Source organism: Polyodon spathula, chromosome 8 (genome assembly GCF_017654505.1).
Source record: "Polyodon spathula isolate WHYD16114869_AA chromosome 8, ASM1765450v1, whole genome shotgun sequence".
Lineage (NCBI taxonomy): Eukaryota > Metazoa > Chordata > Actinopteri > Acipenseriformes > Polyodontidae > Polyodon > Polyodon spathula.
Genome location: NC_054541.1, coordinates 28,321,991 through 28,340,131, shown reverse-complemented (window position 1 = coordinate 28,340,131; position 18,141 = coordinate 28,321,991). Strand labels below are relative to the sequence as shown.

The following is an 18,141-nucleotide window of genomic DNA, read 5'->3' as shown; positions in this document are numbered from 1 at the left end:
CTGCACAATATCATACAATAGCCCATCTAACATTAACAATTTATATACTGCTCAATTAAAGCCCAGTGGTGGATACTACTGCATGGATACTTGCAATCCAATCTTTCACTCTTTGCATTAAATTATTAGATCTCAAAACAAGATTGTATTACTGTACACCTGAATTAACAGTAGCAGCGTAAAATCAATGGAAACACCTTTAGGTAAATCAATGCCAAAGACTTTAAAACAATCTCCTAATTTCTATACAATTGTGCATGGTTTTGCTTTATAAATCAGATAGCATCATCTATAATACAGTGTCACCAATTCTGGCTCATTTTGTCTTCCTCAGCAGTTTCAATGGACTTATTTGAAATATAAAACCTAGCTTCATATTTTAAAAAGGACACTGGTTTTTAGTAGGTATCTACCCGTTAAATTATTTAAAAACATTAAAAGGAACAGATAAGAAAAAATTAATTTTAAAAACTTAGTGAATAGGCACTGAAAAAAACCCACTAAAAAACTTATCAATTATATATTTATGAACTTGAATATATAGTGTTGAATACAATTTTAAAAAAATGTATATGAAAATAAAAGGCCACTAATGTCCTTAGCATCTTTCAAATTATGGCCAAGGAAAAAGTAAAATGCATGGTCATCTAAGAAGCACCTTGTTCACAGTGATATTTTATTTGCAGGATATTTTAGTAAATCAGGAGACATAAGGGAGTTGTTACAATAACTGAGGTAGACAAAATGAAATACTTTCCACAATAGGGCAGTACAGGAACCACCAGTATATTATAATATCAAAGTGTTGGATTGGAGCATTTCTTTCATACAGCATAAGTGCAATGGAAAGAAGACGACCTTAAATGTTGGAACGTAACAGTTTGCTGCAGTTACCACCCCCCCCCCCCCCCCCCCTTTTTTTTTTTTTATACAGTAAATGTAAATTCATGTCTACTGAAAAGTACCAGTCAAACATGCATGCCTTTTAATCTACACATTAATTCAATCTTAAAAACATTTCTCCAGACACCAGCAGTTTGCTTAAAATCACATTTTTATAGAATTTGGGAAGGAATACAGAAATAAAATCCTTGCAATAGTATGCAAGCTTTGGAATTCTCCAAATCTTTGCCACATGAAGAAATTGACGCTTGTGTACCTAGTGTACAAATGGGGTACCCTTTTTAGGATCTGTATAATTGTTCAACTGAAGTTAATGGCAGAACCAACCACACAACTTGAAACTTGAAGATTTCATTGTAACCTACAAGATTGGAAGCAGCAGGTATAAAATCAAGTTTCCTACCAGTTCACAGGTAATTCGCCAGCAAATCATAAGTCTAGTGTTAAGCAGGCATAGATCAAGAGCAAACTACTTCTGCATTGGTCTCACTAATTCACAGCTAAGTAAAAACAAAAGGAAAATGAATGTTTAGGACTAGTCCTATTATACTAGTTCAACACACCCTACCTAGAGAACTAGCAGTCTTCAGAGATCATCCTGTAGGTATGCACCAAGGTTAACACAAGCAGCTTTCATGGACTTGAACATACTAGAAAAGAGGCAAGGTCATGAATTGATTTAACAAACTAGGTACATTCCACTTGTTTAAAAAAAAAATTGATTTAAAAAAAAGTGCAAACGAAAAAAGGCCTCCAATGTTTTAATTTAGTAAGGCTTGGAAAGGAATTATTTTTAAGAGCTTTTTCCAATATGGTGCCCACAGTCTGTCCTTGCTGTACATGTATAACTTATTCCTGAAGACACTCCCAAAACTTATTTCAATCTCTCTATAAGTTCCTGTGTGAGGCCAAGGTTTATGAGCTGCGTTGTAGAGAGTTGTGCAAGCTGGGGAAAGGACTTCAGAAGTTTCTCCCAACACAGTTCCAACAAGCTGGGTACTACCAGCCAGATCTTAAACAGAGAGCCAGTCCTCCTGTTTTCATGAATATTTACAACTCCGCCATGGACATACATACAGCCAGCCTGAAAGCATATGTGATAAAACAGTCAATTAACAGTTTGTGTACATCAAGTTAACCATCATAGTGAACTTGCACTTTGTCAAAGTTCAATCATATTACCGAAAAATATTCTGGGAGTTTATAAAGCAATAAAATACACCCAGATGCAAAAGTGGTCCTACATACACTGCAGGTGTAACTTACTGGAGTTACAGCTGCACAATGAAAATAGGCAGGCTCCGGCATGACTGCAGGTAGTTTTGTCCACTGGAATGTTTGTAAATTCATTTTCCAAAGATCTCCTAGTATCAATTCTCCATTGTAGCCGCCACATATAAATACATCTTAAAAAGAAAAAATACATTAAAGATGAATGGCTGGTTTCACAGACCCTGAATATTACATTACCACATTATGTGGTACAAGATTATTGCTAACCAGGGTCTGTGAAACCTAAAATGACAATCTACATACAGCACAATATTTTGTTATACAACTGAATGGTCTGAAGGTATACAAAACACCATAATCTGAGAAACAATTTTAGCTTTCATTCATACACTATTTCACCAAGATCATTAATTATGTTTTTACCAGACAGAAATAATGCTAAATGGCATCTTACCACTTCCTATCTGTACACAGCTGTGACATCTCCTTGCTGCAGGAAATCCTAAAAAAAATAAATAAATAAAAGTAGGAAGGGGAGTCATCGTCATACTATACAAAATGTAGGGTCCATCATCTTCAACTTTGAAATACAACACCATTCTTCTAAATGAGCCCAGGCTGTCTAAGCCCAGTCCCAGGTAGGACTGGCACTAAAGGAACCTTATACTCCGTCAATATCAAAAAGCAGTATAACATTTTCTAATTCCATGTAGTCAGCATATTTTTTTGTCTGACTATACATCAGATGAAACAAATGCCTTCATTTTAACAAATGCATACAAGTCCCAATTGGCTTTAAACAAAGAGGAAAAAAAAAATCCAAACCACTGTACTTACCTTTACTGTTTCATTAGACACATACCTATTTTGTCGTGTGGCTTAGTTGTTATTTCTTCCCATGAATTGGTTTCTAAATTGTAGGCATGTATCTGAAAAAATATTTAAAATGTCAACAATAAAATCTATATCTACTAAAATGAACTTTACATTACCATCTGAAATAGTTACTACATTGTGGCAGGACGGAAGCCCTGCACACAAACAGTATTTGCGTCTGTAAATAAAGATTGTGTAGCGTAATCCGTCATGTATTCGCCCATCACATATTCACCCTAAACTTTTATCCACCATGATTAATCTCGTCAGCAACAAGTGTATTACTGATCAGATAACATTAGTTCACAGATAGTAGATTATACCAAAGTTTTCGTACACTGTGTTATATGTGCTCTGTGTGCAACCTTTGCTGGCAGTGTCACGTGAGCTGTTCAGTGTATTGATATTGTAGCGCAGGGGCTTCTGATTTGCAAGACAAATGTGGGAATGGACTAGGGAAGGTGGTGGGAGTACTAATTGTGTGTTTGTAAACTGTTATTCTTGTTCAGATCTGTTAGCGTTCTGTGTTTTGGTGCTCGTGTGAGAGCAGAGACTGCCTGTGTGATTGCATCATTGAGGGGGGTGGGAGCAGGTGTGACACGACCAGTCAGAGATAGGGTGGTAGAGATGGTGCTGGACCAATTAGTGAGGAAGGGAGAGGGACTTGGGTGTGTAGAGATAAGTTTGAAAGAGAGAAGCGGGGCCTGGCGGCAGAAGAATTGAGAGAGTGTTAACAGAGGAGGTTGAGTTTGAGTGAGATGAGAGGAACATGAGCATAAAGCAAAACAATAAAATAAAAAGTGGTTTCCTACTGCTTTGAACCTTAACTGTTGTCTGTACTTAAATCCTGGAAACCCCACAGCTCAGCAATGCAAATAAATCCTGTTTGCCTGTGGGGCGCATCAACTTCAACCTCCATCTCGATCTGTCTCACTCCGCAGCAAATTCATGCACCCAGACTGCTACTCTGTCACAAGCATTAACACAGTGTATATTTCTAAACAAGTGATTTTGGGGAGCTCCCCAATAAAAGCTGAATCTCAAAACAATTATAGTACAGTAATTGTTACACCTACGTATAGTGGTATTTAAAACATGATTAAATTTACCTGCCCTTTTACATATCTGCCCTTACTCTGGGCCCATCACAGTTGGATACGCGACGTATTACTGTATTTGTATTTAAGTTTGGCAGGGATTGTCAATTCCAAAAATACACGCGTGAAATGTTGCCGAGTCTTGATTGGATAATTGATCAATCAAGTCACAGCAACTTGGTATAAAAGGTATGCCAAATCCGTTATTTGCCAGAAGATTCAATGAAGGTGAATGCCCAGCCTGAAGAGGAATAATTTTAAAAGTTCCAAAGACGGTGCTGCCCAGCATGGAAAGTAGGGATTTGTTTTGTTTAAACCTTTTATTTTGGTGGATCTTGTGTTTTTGTTCCTGTATTTGTTTTATTAATAAACACGTGCATTAACACTTTCACTGCAGCTTCCTGACCCGACCTCATTTCACAACATGCACACCATTCCCAAGTGTAGGCATAAACAATATAGCTATTCAAATCAATTTTCTTTCTAGGCCCTGCTCTTTTACACCTGGAACCAACATTTACAGATACTAGGGAAATTAAGTTTATACACTGCTCTAAACAATAAAAGGATTTTCAGACATATGTTCATATTAAGCATTGCAAGTCATTAAAATATATGTCTCAAGGGGTTAGCTATTATTTCAATACAGGATCTGGAATGATTTAACACACATTACATACATCTCTGAATATCCCTGATTTGTCCAAAGCACTGTATCTAAATATATTTAGATGTTTGCGGCAAAAAAAAAAAAAAATGTAGAATGTTTTCTGTCAGTGCAGAGGCAGGTAAAAAAAGAAAAGAAAACAAACAAAAAACTGTCTCATACAGCACCTTATCCAAAGGATAAGATGTCCACGATGTTCCCCCGCCAAGGATGTATATCTTTTGTCCATCATGTGTAATTTCATGTCTGTACCTTTGTATAAAAGAAAAAGTACAACCATAAATGACTAGTTTGTAGCAAAAGTATGTTGGCACAAATACAAAACTGAAAAGCTTATTTACACATAAAATACCAGTTTACTTCTCAGGTTGGACGAGAACCCAGCATTTCTCACCTTTCTTCAGGCAGGTCATCTGGGGGGTTGTTTGGTTTAAGATGAATCCACTCACGTGTGTTCAGGTCTAATCTGTGAAGATCTGTGCTATAAATATAACCTGTTGTTCCTCCAAATACATACAAGTAGCCATTTATAATAGCCATTGCCTTTTTAAAAAAAAAAAAAAAAAAAAAAAAAGAAGAAAAAAACAAAGTTATATTATTGGCCCAACTTAAAATTGTCCAAGACCTCTAGAATTGCACACTTTCCCTGTAAAAGTGATTTTTTTCTAATCAAGGTTGATAAATGGATACATTCCTACTGCGTTTGTTGTTTGACACAGCTGCCAAAACTTACTATTAAAAACATATAACAAGAGCCGATAACTTGCTGTGAGGTTTATTTGCGGTCAGTAGACAGCCACTGAAACCCTTTTTGTGTGAAAGACTAATTATTTGTGGATCTCTTTAGCTCAAACCACCACAACACATTTATAAAAACTTTGTCTCCACATCTAGTAGTAGATGAATACTATAAGAAACAGCAGTAACAAACTGAAATACAAAATTAACACTGTACCTGTCCGTAAATTCGGTTAGGTTTCTTTCCACGACAACTGAGTAGAGACCAACGTTTGTATTTAACATTACAAACATGGACATCATTCCCATTGCTCTCACCAAATGGAATTCCAGTGCCACCAAACACCAGCAAGTTGTTTCCATGTAAAACAGCTGGAAAGGGTGGGGGGCAGAAATGGTTACACTTTGATTGCAAGTAAACTGAAGGTACAGCTGTACATGGTTGTAACAAAAAAGGTACATTTTGGCCTTTGACAGTACTAATTTGCATAATTTACTGTAGTCTATATTTGATTGCAAATCTTAGGTAATCCACATACATTCACATGCAGTTAAATGTTATAGAACAGTAATCATGTTTTTATAATTGAAATAAAAAAATACAAGTTTATTTTACAGGTAACTGATGCTGCTTTCAATACTCGCATACAGTAGTGGTGTACGATAATGCAATTTTCTGTTATCAATCATGTTGGCTGTAAATTGTCACGATAAATCTTGATTATCAGCTGAATAAATAATACAAAACATTTCTTCCAACGTGTCTGGTTATTGACAACTTGTTTACAAAATAAAGAAGAAAGCATGGTTTCAAAAAACGCTTTCAAGTTCACCCAAGTTCTAAATTGCGATTTAAAAAAAAACCCACACACCAGTTTCACATTCCAAACACATATCATTTGTTACCCCTGGCTGGGATCTTCATACAGCTCTTGCAAATTTATTTTTGAACCCAGAAAGTAGGGTTGCAACCTATAAAATAATGATTCATTAATACTTAACTTTTTTTTTTTTTTTTTTTTTTTGCACAAGTCACAGTACCCAGATATCTTTATAACATTTATTCTCCTCTGCTGGTCCCATTCTACTTTGTTGAAAATAAATGCCAATTTTCTCCAAAACGAAACATAGTTCAACAAAATACTCCAGACTAGGTGAACATATTTTTGGAAACTGCAGATGAGAGGTTTCTTATTTGTTGTCTTAAATCATTTCTGAAACCTATGTATTAGACACTGATAGTGCCAAAGGTGTTATAGAACGATTTGATAGTATGTTTTATTCAACTTTTGTTTAATGGGCACTATACAAAACAAAAGATAGAATTTTGCATGCAAGTGACATTTAATGTGTTATTTACAGTATACTCATTTGTCAGACGGTTTAACAGAGGGGGAAAAAAAAAATCTGACAATGCATGAATGCTGCCTGACGAACCATCAAAGGTTTAGAACTACCTTTGAATTCCTGGCTAGCGAACAAACCTTTTAACACAGTCCTACAGCTGTACAGTCAATATAATTTGCAGTTATACTACTCAGCAAGCGATTTACAGTTATAGTAGCTACCAGACAGGCAATGTTATCTACAATGCAAAGTGAAATTTAGGAAAAGGTGCAGGATTATTATTATTCTCTTTATTTAGAACACACCTTTATCCAAGGCAATTTACAGAGAGGATGTGTGAACTATGCATCAGCTGCAGAGTCACTTACAACAGCATCTCATCCAAAAGATGGAGAACAAGGTTAAGTGACTTGCTTAGGGTCACATAATGAGTCAGTGGCTGAGCCAGGATTTGAACTGGGGACCTCCTGGTTACAAGCCCTTTTCTTTAACCACTGGACCACACATCCTCCTGTATAGTCCCTTCCATAAATCTGTCTACCTCTCATGCTCCATTTCTCAGTTATGGAAATTATTATCACTCAGGTAAACCAAGTGACATACAAATACAATAGAACCTCATTTATCCACAGCTCCCTGACAAGTTTCATCTCTGAAATACAGTACATTATTGCCAATGTAGACTTTATGCATGCGGTGCACACACACTCAAAAGATGCATGTGTCAGCCTAACCTGTGGAGTCTACACCAAGACAGCAGCGCACAGATGCCAGGATTCATGTCTTGGTATGAACAGCAGAAGGATTCTGTAAAATTATTTATCCTGAGGCAGTTACTTAGTGAAGCCCAGCAAACCTTCGCTTAATTTGACAGTCTTGGTCCCGGATTTTCTCCATATAAAACATATGCATCCTGCCTCAATTCGACACCACACTTTACATCCACTCCCCAGGTGCACGAATAAATGGAGTTTAACTGTATTGAGGGGCACATTTCCCTTCGACCTTCAGGTAAAAATACAGATAATCCAATAGGGATAATGTTTTGTGGAGTTAGACAAACTTGTTTACTTGTGCATTTTAAGCGAATCCATCTGTCCACTGTGTCCGTATGACACTTCACATTTTTGCATATATCTGGACAGTTGCTTATCCAATTGTCATGGAACTTGGTGTTAATATTTAGAGCACTGTATCTACACTTCCACTGAATGTATCTGGAGAATCTTGGTGGTCTGTCAAAGTCTGTCTCAATGTCTAGTCTAATCATTTGTCATTTCATTTATTAGGTTTTTTACAATTTCTAAATTGAGCACTATTGAGTTTAGTTATGAAATGATATATATTTTTTGCAAATTGTGATTAAAAATGGCATTACTAATTCTTATTATATACTATTCTGTACATACCGTCATGGTCATCAACTATCATATCAATAGCGCTGCTGTAACTTTGAATTTACAGTTTTGTTTTAGCATTCACTTTGAATTAGGTGAAGCCAACTGTTCCATCCACACTATAGGTTAATTTCCTGTGTTGCAGGTAATACTGTCAAGACCCTACGTTCTGCTGACTACAGCAAATTATGTTTTTTCAGGTGGGGGTCCCATTACCTGCAACACAGAAAACTGTACTGTGGCAGGATAAATGGGCTTTACAGGAGTCAAGGAAAAAAAGAAACGTCTGGGAAAAGAAAGGGGGGAAAGAATGTGAGTGCGAGACACCTTGAGTTAATATACAAGTATTGCCTACCTGACATGGACGCTAGCTCTCTGGGCATGTACCCTTCTGTTCTCATTTGCTGCCATGTTCCAGTTGCAAAGTGATACCTCCAGAGCTCCCTAAACAAGGGGTAGTCTTCATTTTCAGATCCTCCCGACTCGTCAAAGTCTGGATTGTACCCTCCAAACACGTACAGGTTAGCATTGTCTGCAACACAGCGGTGTCCGCTCCGAGCAGGGGGTGGGCGGTTACCTGGAGAGAGGAGGAGGGAAACAAAACATTAAAATGTACAAGGTGAACTGTTCTTTTAACAGGACAATCACAGAACAGTGAGCCTCAATTGGTTAATGTTTAACGCTGTCTCGTCGTCCATGCACCATTGTTGGTAGGGTGCAGCTTTTGGGAGGGAGGCCCCTTAAAAGTAAATCACAACCATATTAATGTTACAAGAAACAGGCAGAGAAATGCAAGAACAAACCAATCCTGATTTGTATAATTATTATTCTCCCCATATTTCAGAGCTATTGTGAAATGTACCGATTATACAAGCTAGTTTCCAATGTACAATCCAATATCTGCAGAGGATACAGAGTTATTACAACTGGAAGAGAAGGAACGTATTTCAAACAAATACCAAAATCCTACAGTAACAACTTATAACTCTTTATAAGGATACAAATACATTTCCAAATTAAAGATATGTTCAGTATAGAATCCTTGGAATGCTGATGGCAGGTAATAAAATCCCTTTAGTCCGCTCAGGGCTTGAAATTACCACCCCCTGTGGCAGGTAAATTTCACATCAAACACATCCGAGTAGTGCATTTGTTTTTGTTGCTATTTTTTTGTGCCCAAGGATGTGGGAAATGGGAGTGCTGGAGATGCAGCCTCACCCAGATACAAACGCACCACACTCAAATTTGCTTGTTATCCTTATTTTACATATGAGCATGGGATCTGCATTTCCTGCAATAACATAATGAATCAACTGTTTCAACCAATTAGCACTGCCATTGGGGCTGGTGTTTACTGTTCCAACCAATTGGTACTAAGCACTACCATGAGAGGGCAAGTGTTTATTGTTTCAACCTATCAGCACCAAGTATTGTCCTGCGAGAAAGTGTTTACTTTCCAATCGTCTCGTAGCAGCTGGTTTCGCTGAGATTTTTGTGCTGGAAAACGTCCGATTCACAAAACATGAAAAATATTCTGTAGCATCCAGCACCACATTCAGAACAACCCTGAGTAAAGAAGATTTTAAATATTAACATATGCCATCAATGTATCTACCACTGAACAAAGATATTATAACACTGTCATATTCTTTCACTTTTAAAGCACCAATCCATATTCCTTATTTAAACCAAAGTTTCACAATATTTTTAGTGCTGCTGTCTTCTCTGCCATGTACTATTTACTCTGTACACTGTATGCCTTTTAGTTACTGCTACCGTAGTATTAAAAAAAGTATTTTAAAATCAACACAAATGAACTGAAATAATCAACGTTAATATGTAGCCACAGCATAAAGCCTCCAGTAGTACACAGTTTTAGCAAGTGTCTATAGCAGCTTTTCAGTCTTGTTTGAGTTACAGTAGCAACAAGCACATTTTGAAATGGTTTAAGTGTTTGATGATTTGAACATTTTAGTTCCAAGAGGTAATGTAATGTAAGTTTGTCACGATTAAGTTTTACATGTTCCAATTATTTATTATTTTATTTTTTTTAAAGGTTTCTCTTGTTCCCAATCAATATATTAAACATACAGTGAAACACAAACTCTGTGGGGGGACGGTGGATTAGCACTGGTGGTTTATGGATGTAAAATTTAAAGCCCTATCATCCAAATATTGCTACTTAGTTAAGACTTAATTACCAATACCTTTCACTGCAATAAACACATTCTGAATCTACTATGTATAGCGTATCATAGGCTGGGTTTACATGCACATGAAAATCCGACTCTACAGTCTTGACTATGATGTTGTCATGCAAAACCGACTTCATATCAAGTAATCTCCAGAAGAAAGGCCGTACAAAACATAGACTCCCCCCCCCCCCCCCCCCCCCCCCCCCCCCACAGCTACAACCGCCAGTGCATTTTAAACACCATCAATATTAAAATGGAAGACAAACTATCGGATACAACTAAAGTTTTATTCAAGCACATCACGTGAAACAACTGCACAGCCAAAATGTTGTATTTAAATGAACAATTAAACATAAAAGGGTTTATTTTCTATCGCATATAAAAGCAATATTTAAATAAATCAAACAATCAATAAAACATTTCAAAAGAAACTAGTGTGTAAACCAGTATACACATACAAAACTGTAAAGACAAAAAGTATCTATGCAGTTTTGTGATCAAAATGTTTCTCCTGAAACGCTGTGCCTAGCTTCAAGATTAAATCTATCCTACCTTGTACAAAACAAAGGAAATGATGGCTGCCAGGTCCAGTAAAGATAACAGGCTTTTGTGTGTGTGTGTATATATATATATATCAAAATGGAATATTGTAGGTTACATTCAAATTAAAAACATGTATTGTAAAAGGCGGTTCTAGTGTTAATAAAATCAAAATTTTAGATGTTCCACAAACACACAAATATTAATTCTAAGTAGTAAAACTTGCAGAAATTATTTTATATAATTGTGTGTGAGTGTATTTAATATATATATATATATATATATATAACACACATACACACACACACACATATATATATATATATATACACACATACACACACACACACACATATATATATATATATATATATATATATATATATATATATATATATATATATATATATATATACACATGTACATACACACACATAAATAACCAGACAAACAAGTAGCTAATGCGCACCGTAATTCAGAATGTGCACGGCAACACGTGACTTCATGTGTCTTGTTAAATGTTTTTATCTTTATGGCAACGCATGCAAATTCTCCTCACGATATTAAAAGTCATTCTCTTCCCTAATTAGTGTGCAGACAGGGATATTTAAATATCCCCTAAATCACTATGACTGCAGTAATCTGCATTGTCACAGCCCGATTTGTTGTTATAAATCATAACTACATGGAAACTCAATCCCTGAGAAGTACGGCCAAAACATCGCGAGAAAAACTGTCATGACTTGTCTTTGTAAACAGTCATAGATACCTTATCAACATTCATAGCATTTCCTTGCTAAACAAGCCACTTAAATTACAGCTATTACACAATCAACCTTTAAACTCAATTAAATGAAATGACAAACTATTCGACAACAGGTCTTTCTGCTGACATTGAGACTTAGTAAAAACATCTGTCATTGTTATCACCATTGGAGTGCATAAACTTTGGATTAAGCATTTAAATAACCTCATCACAATAAATAAAATTGGAGTAGTAATTTATTTATATCTATATATAATTTATATATTATATTATATATATATTAATATATATATATATCATATATTATACATATTATATAGAACACATCTAGAACATATACCTCGAAAAAAGGATAAAAAAAAGTTGCTGCAACACATTGTATGTAAAGCATTCAAGCATGCTGCCAATGTTGGTACCCAATTACAGAGGGCAGTATTACAATATTCCAACACTAGTCACTAAATACTGCAGTGTATCAAAACATCACAAAAAAAGTCTACCAGTAATCCCAGTAATCTTCCCCAAAGTCCACAATTCTCAGGATAATACACTTCAGTAATGACAAGTTGTTAATCATGAACAGTCACCTTTGCACAGTCCAAAGCAATCTACAGGATAACAATATTGATTTGGGAGCAGTTGGAGGCAGTACAGTATCTCTCATTACTTCAGTGGAAAAGTGAGAAAGTCAAGTTAAAAAAGGCAGATCTAAATACCAGAGACGGCACATTTAAAACAAAAAAAATAGCCCTACATAAGAGATAAGTAAGGACCAGTGCAATAGAAGAATGCCCTACTGTATACCAATTTAAAAAGATTGAAAGCTGCAAAGAGTCTCACCAATAAGTGTTGATTTTTTTTGTTTTTCATCTGGTAGAAATCACCCACCTTCTCTTAAAAACCTGTTAGGGATCCTGAGGCTTGGGCATGGTTGACTGAAGTTTCTCCTAGTCGGCAGCCACCGTACTCTCTTCTTAGAGCCTGTCACCACAATTACCAGTAATGAGTCAGTCACAGGACAGCAGGGCATCAAACAAACATACCACAACCAGCAGAAAGGTTAAAGGCTTTTCATACATTAAAATAAACAAAACAAACAAAAAAACACAAAAACACACAACACAGCAGTTATGAACCACATTGGTCCTTTTAAAGCTAGGACAACTTTGGCATACACATTTAAAAGGACTAAAAGCTTGAGAGCTCATAATCCATCAGCCTTTGTAACACCTTTAAGGAACACAGTCAATATATACCACCCCACCCCCACCACATCTTATCCAATTTGAAATGCCCCCACCGCTGCAACAGTTACTGAACAAGAGACCACTGTTTCCCCCACTAAAGCAATGAATAATACCAAGCTACTGAACCCTGGCCGTGATGTCCAACCTGGCTACACTCAACATATCCTATCCTCATCGGGTACCTGCCACCAGTAGTGGTTACTGAATCGCAATACAGCTCTCCCTGTGACCTCCCAGTCAAAATCCCCCACAGACAAGATTGGCAACCAATGATTTCCTGCTTGCATAACTGCTCTCCAAGAGGTAGTGCATTACAAGAGGAGCCACAAGGGACCTTCAACCTAGACTGCATTTATTTGATATAGATATACTGTGATGGGAAGGACAATGAAAGGACAGAAGTCATTTTAAAGTACAGTGTTCTCACAATTTCTGAATTGTACGAAACAATTTTTAGAAATCTGTTTTATCATTTTAGAACACCTGGCTCAACTACAAAGACAAATCTGATAAGACTATTTGTTATACTGAATACAAGCATAACACTCTCAAAAAACACAAAATAAGTTATCTTAATTTATAAGACACAACTACCTTGAATAATGAATGGTCTTAAAATAAAATGTGTATTTTAGAAAGAAAACAGTGTCAAACATTTAGTGCTGGGACAAAACACACGATTTTCATGTTTGTACATTCATTCAATTTAAATATTTGTTTGGATATTCGTTTGTTTTCAAAAAGTAACAAATGCCATTATATTGCTCTCAACCAAGGCAGAGATAGTATAGCAGCAGGGGCAGGGAACATGGCCTGTGTGTGCCTTTATTTTACAGCAACACAAAGTTTAAAAATAAAAAAAATTTAAAAAATTAAAAAAAAAAAAAAATCCCAGGAGTGAAGAATACATTGTGTAGGGCTTACTTTACTCCAGTGAATTAACTACAAAACAAAGGATGCCAAATAGCAGTTCATGTTAAATGCTGTTTTGCTTACTCCCGAAATGTAGTACATAAAGCTGACACCGCATTTATTTATTTTTCACCTTTTTTCATTCCTTACCATTACTGTTTCTTCACAGTAAACAGTGGTCAGACACATTTTCATAATGTAATAACATAAGGTTTACTTGTGCCTTTTTGTACCTGAACAAGCAAACAAAGCGAAGGGGAATAGTCACCACAAAGTGGCAACAAAACACAATACAATCTATATAAAAAAATCACTACACAACATTTCCAGCAAGTTGGGCACTGTTTAAGCGAGGCATTTCAGAATGACATGCCTGTGTTTGTCCTATGAGATTCTGACAGACACTTTTTTGACCTAGATGGCTTTCCATAGATATCACTATGCGTGCACGTGCATAATCTGGTTTGTTTAGTTTGTGTGTTGATCCTGTGGGTTTTTTATTTATTTTATTTAAATCTCACATATCACAGAGCTCTTTTCCCATTTTCTGGCAAGGTGATAATGTGCAAGGTATGTCATTTCTAGCGAATATGAACATCTGATTTTTTTTACCCGAACACACGTTAAAAAAAAAAAAAAAAAAAAAAAAAAAAAAACACACAATTCATTTGAATATTCAGATTTGTCCCAGCACTACAAACATTTATTTTTATTTTAAAACAGAACATTTTAAACTACACAAAATAAATAAAGTACTCTGGTTTGCTTGCCTTTCAGGAAATCTGTTACACTTGATCTCCTTGGGTCATTTGATTTCAGCAGTGTCTGGGGTCAAGCATCATACTGTCTGTATAGCATCTTGGGGAAAGCTGCTACTTTGCTACTAACAAGGAAGTATTAATGTAGCCTATATACATGTATTGCCTGACTGATTCATGCAAAAAGTAATACAATCCCCCCCCCCCCCCCCCCCCCCCCCCCCATGCAATTTCAGCATTAGCTGCTTGGTCCGATACAGCTGCTTTCTAAATTCTAACAAGAATGTGCTTCTGCAATCAAAATTACCTACTGTACATTCTTTCATATGAAAAATTGACCCTTGGTGCATGTGCCAACATTTGCTAAAAGCCAACACATTGTCTTGCACATGTATTTTCACAAGTAATTAAAATATTATATAGGAATAGGCCTGTTTGAATTACACCTTTGTAAGTTCAAAACAGAGTGCATATGAGCAAAGCATCAATACTACACCATAAACCAGTATTTGTACTTTAAAGGGACCCCCAAATTTTCATCAGGGGCCTTCCCTCCAGTTTTTTTTTCCCTCCATAAGGTCGACATATTGTGTGAGGACGCACAGTATAGACCACCATGACCTAGAACTATGGCCAGAGGTTTTGCATCACCATATAAAATTAATTATTTTTGCTTCATAAAGTTGATCAAAACCTGCTGAATAATGTTACGTTAATATGTTGAATTACATCAGTTCGTAGTTTTTCATATAATGAAAAACATAACATTTCAAAATCCAACATGAAATACTGTACTACTATTACGGCTTCCGGTAGACATTTGCAATATCATTATATCAGTAGTGTCTATAACTAAATGCTATATATGAGAGAGAGAGAGTGCTATCTATCTATCTATATATAATTTAAATGTCCTTAATCTTAATCTAGGTGATGCAAAAAGTTTGGATATTGCTGTACATTCGCAGTATGCGTAAAAATGCGACACAGACAGGCATCTACAATGTATTTCCACTACATTGTGGTAAAGAATTTCCTGACAAGTTTAAATCACAATTGTGGTAGTTCTGAAGATACAAATTTGATATAAAAGGAAACTGGTGTAGTTTTATTTTCAGGTACGTTCTAAAAGGTGGTACGCAGAGCACTGCGCTTGTTTGTGCATGCCTAAATAACTTAAGCAGGGAATGGTCGATTTGAATCTGGTACGTAACGCTGTTTTCGGTCTTTTCCATCTTTTCACATTTACTTTATTATATTTTCCAGTCTTTTACATCGTTTTTAATGCAATATCATTTTTTTACCATTAAGAAAACAGTATGAGAATATTTAAATACATTAGGTCTTATACATTTTTTTTGTGCAACTCTGCGGTGGACTTCTCACTCTTGTTTGTAGTGAATGTTTTTTTTTTCTTTTAGGAGAAATTGATTATCTGTTTCTAGCTTAAGTTTGCAAAAAAAAAAAAAGCATAATTAATGGTAAAAGTACCCATTTGACAATAGGAAAACACCCCATCAGACTAACTGATTGTACCTATACCAAAATCGGACAGTGCACCATTTTCAATGTGACAGTATCACCTTTTGACACTACAGGGGCCAAATTGTGCTACGCGTACCACATTCTGACGATGCACCACTTTAACACTACACCTACACCTTTTTATCCCCAGATTCTGTTAATTGTTAAGCAAGTTAACAAACTGAATATCCCTTATGCTACAACTCTACACTTAATTACCTTTTTTAAATGTCCCAAATATTCGTGTTTGTTTTTATTAAATATTTTCAAAATAAGCAACGACCTACAAAAGTCAATTTATTGCCTTTGTCATTACATTAGCCAATATATATAACACGATATAGTTCACATGTACTATATGATACTCGCTGTAAATAAAGCATAATAACAAATAATTTTATTTCGTAAAGGCTGCAAACAAGAAATGATTCAATTATAATTTCACATGAGCCTGACTGAAGGAAGCCTCATCAGCCTAGATTTTACAGGCCCGCGCTAGTTGTAAGACAAAAAGCACGTAAAGTTCAGTGACTAACAAATCTCTCTCATAATTTCATATAAAAATAGCAAGATATGATTTTTAAACTGACCTGATGCTCTCAGAGAAGGCCTCCCTGACAGTTTCTCAAATTTATTCAACAAATCCAAAAAGTTCGTATTTTCACTGCCTCCTATAGCTGACATGTTTTCTGAAAGTAAATTTAATAAATTAACAATAAAATGACAAAATAAACATTTCATAAAATATTTATGTGCGGGGTTTATTTTTCGCTTTTGTTGTTTCTCCCCAAACACAACAATCCTGTCCAGCTCGCAGACCAAAAAAAAAAAAAAAAATGAGTCCAATCTAAGGTGGCTTTAAATAACAAGAGCCAATCAGAAAGATCCTTATTACGACCTGACAAAGGGAAGGGTGCCGATTTAGTAAAAAATACCAAAAAAACCAAAAAAAAAAAACAAAACCAAAAAACAAACAAAAAAAATAAATAAAATTTACGATTCTTGGTGACATAGCTTAGGCAAGCATAGTTAATGTTGACTTGACAGGCCGTTTGTTTTAAACCGGGTGAAGTTAGTTACTTATCTCCGATTTTAGACTATTCGCACAGGTACTTATTGAATACTACCTCACATTCGAAAGGTGAAATCACATTGATAGTCTGTATGTGCCACCTCAAGTGGGGTTTCATCTTAATGCGACCATTTCCCTTCAAAACAAAGCAAATTACAGAGCGGCACAAGCAGGTATTCATATTAGGCTATGCCATGAACTACACCCCCACCTTAACTATTTGCCACTTCTAAGGGTCACATAAGGGTTAATCACAGTGCTAGCCTTGCTGTGCCACCTCAAGCCGGATATGATTCATTTTAAAGCTTGAAAATTCTTCAGAATAAAGTAGATTGCAGTGGCACAACCAGGCTTTCGTAGGCTATGTCATGAAATATACCCCCTACCCCTTGTCAATAGTTGCCACTTAAAAAAATAAATAAATAAAAAAAAGATGGGCCGGGGTATGCCATAGGCTTGGCTGGAATTTATTTTCTTATGTTGACATCTACTTTTGTATGTATTTTAGTATGTCCTGCCCGTTGCCGCCAGCAGCAGGGCTGGTAGGTGACGTAATCACATCCGAAGACATAACCCTAATACACACACCTTGCAAAGGACCCGGCTCTTTTGTACAGCTGAATCGGCGCTATGCTTTAGTGTGAGAGGTTCGGCATTCCCACCTGCCCTCTGCCTGTGGGTGGATTGCCTTGCTCTGTGTGGTGCGCCTGCCTGCGTTGACCGAGATCGCTACAGTATGCACGATTGTAGGCTATAAATAAATAAGTTACAAGTGCTATTTGTGTTTGTAACTTATTATATTATACATGTATACAATTTATGTAACACTTAATTATATATTTATTAAAATTACGATAGAACCGCCTAAC

General features: G+C 36.0%; 1 protein-coding gene across 2 annotated transcripts; it reads right to left on the bottom strand.

The window, feature by feature from the left end:
* Positions 1-1,634: 1,634 nt before the first annotated feature.
* On the bottom strand, positions 1,635-17,010 carry LOC121319723 (kelch domain-containing protein 10-like). 2 transcript variants are annotated; one of them, XM_041257462.1, is made up of 10 exons: positions 16,791-17,010; positions 12,648-12,740; positions 8,614-8,835; positions 5,732-5,886; positions 5,171-5,319; positions 4,944-5,028; positions 2,999-3,065; positions 2,591-2,638; positions 2,170-2,309; positions 1,635-1,987 (listed from the first exon to the last, which is right to left on the bottom strand). In XM_041257462.1, the coding sequence occupies exons 1-10, from the start codon at positions 16,939-16,941 to the stop codon at positions 1,778-1,780; spliced, it is 1,320 nt and encodes a 439-aa protein (XP_041113396.1). In that variant the 5' UTR covers positions 16,942-17,010; the 3' UTR covers positions 1,635-1,777. The 2 variants fall into 2 exon arrangements, with proteins under 2 accessions (XP_041113396.1, XP_041113397.1); XM_041257463.1 differs by lacking the exon at positions 12,648-12,740.
* Positions 17,011-18,141: the final 1,131 nt, after the last annotated feature.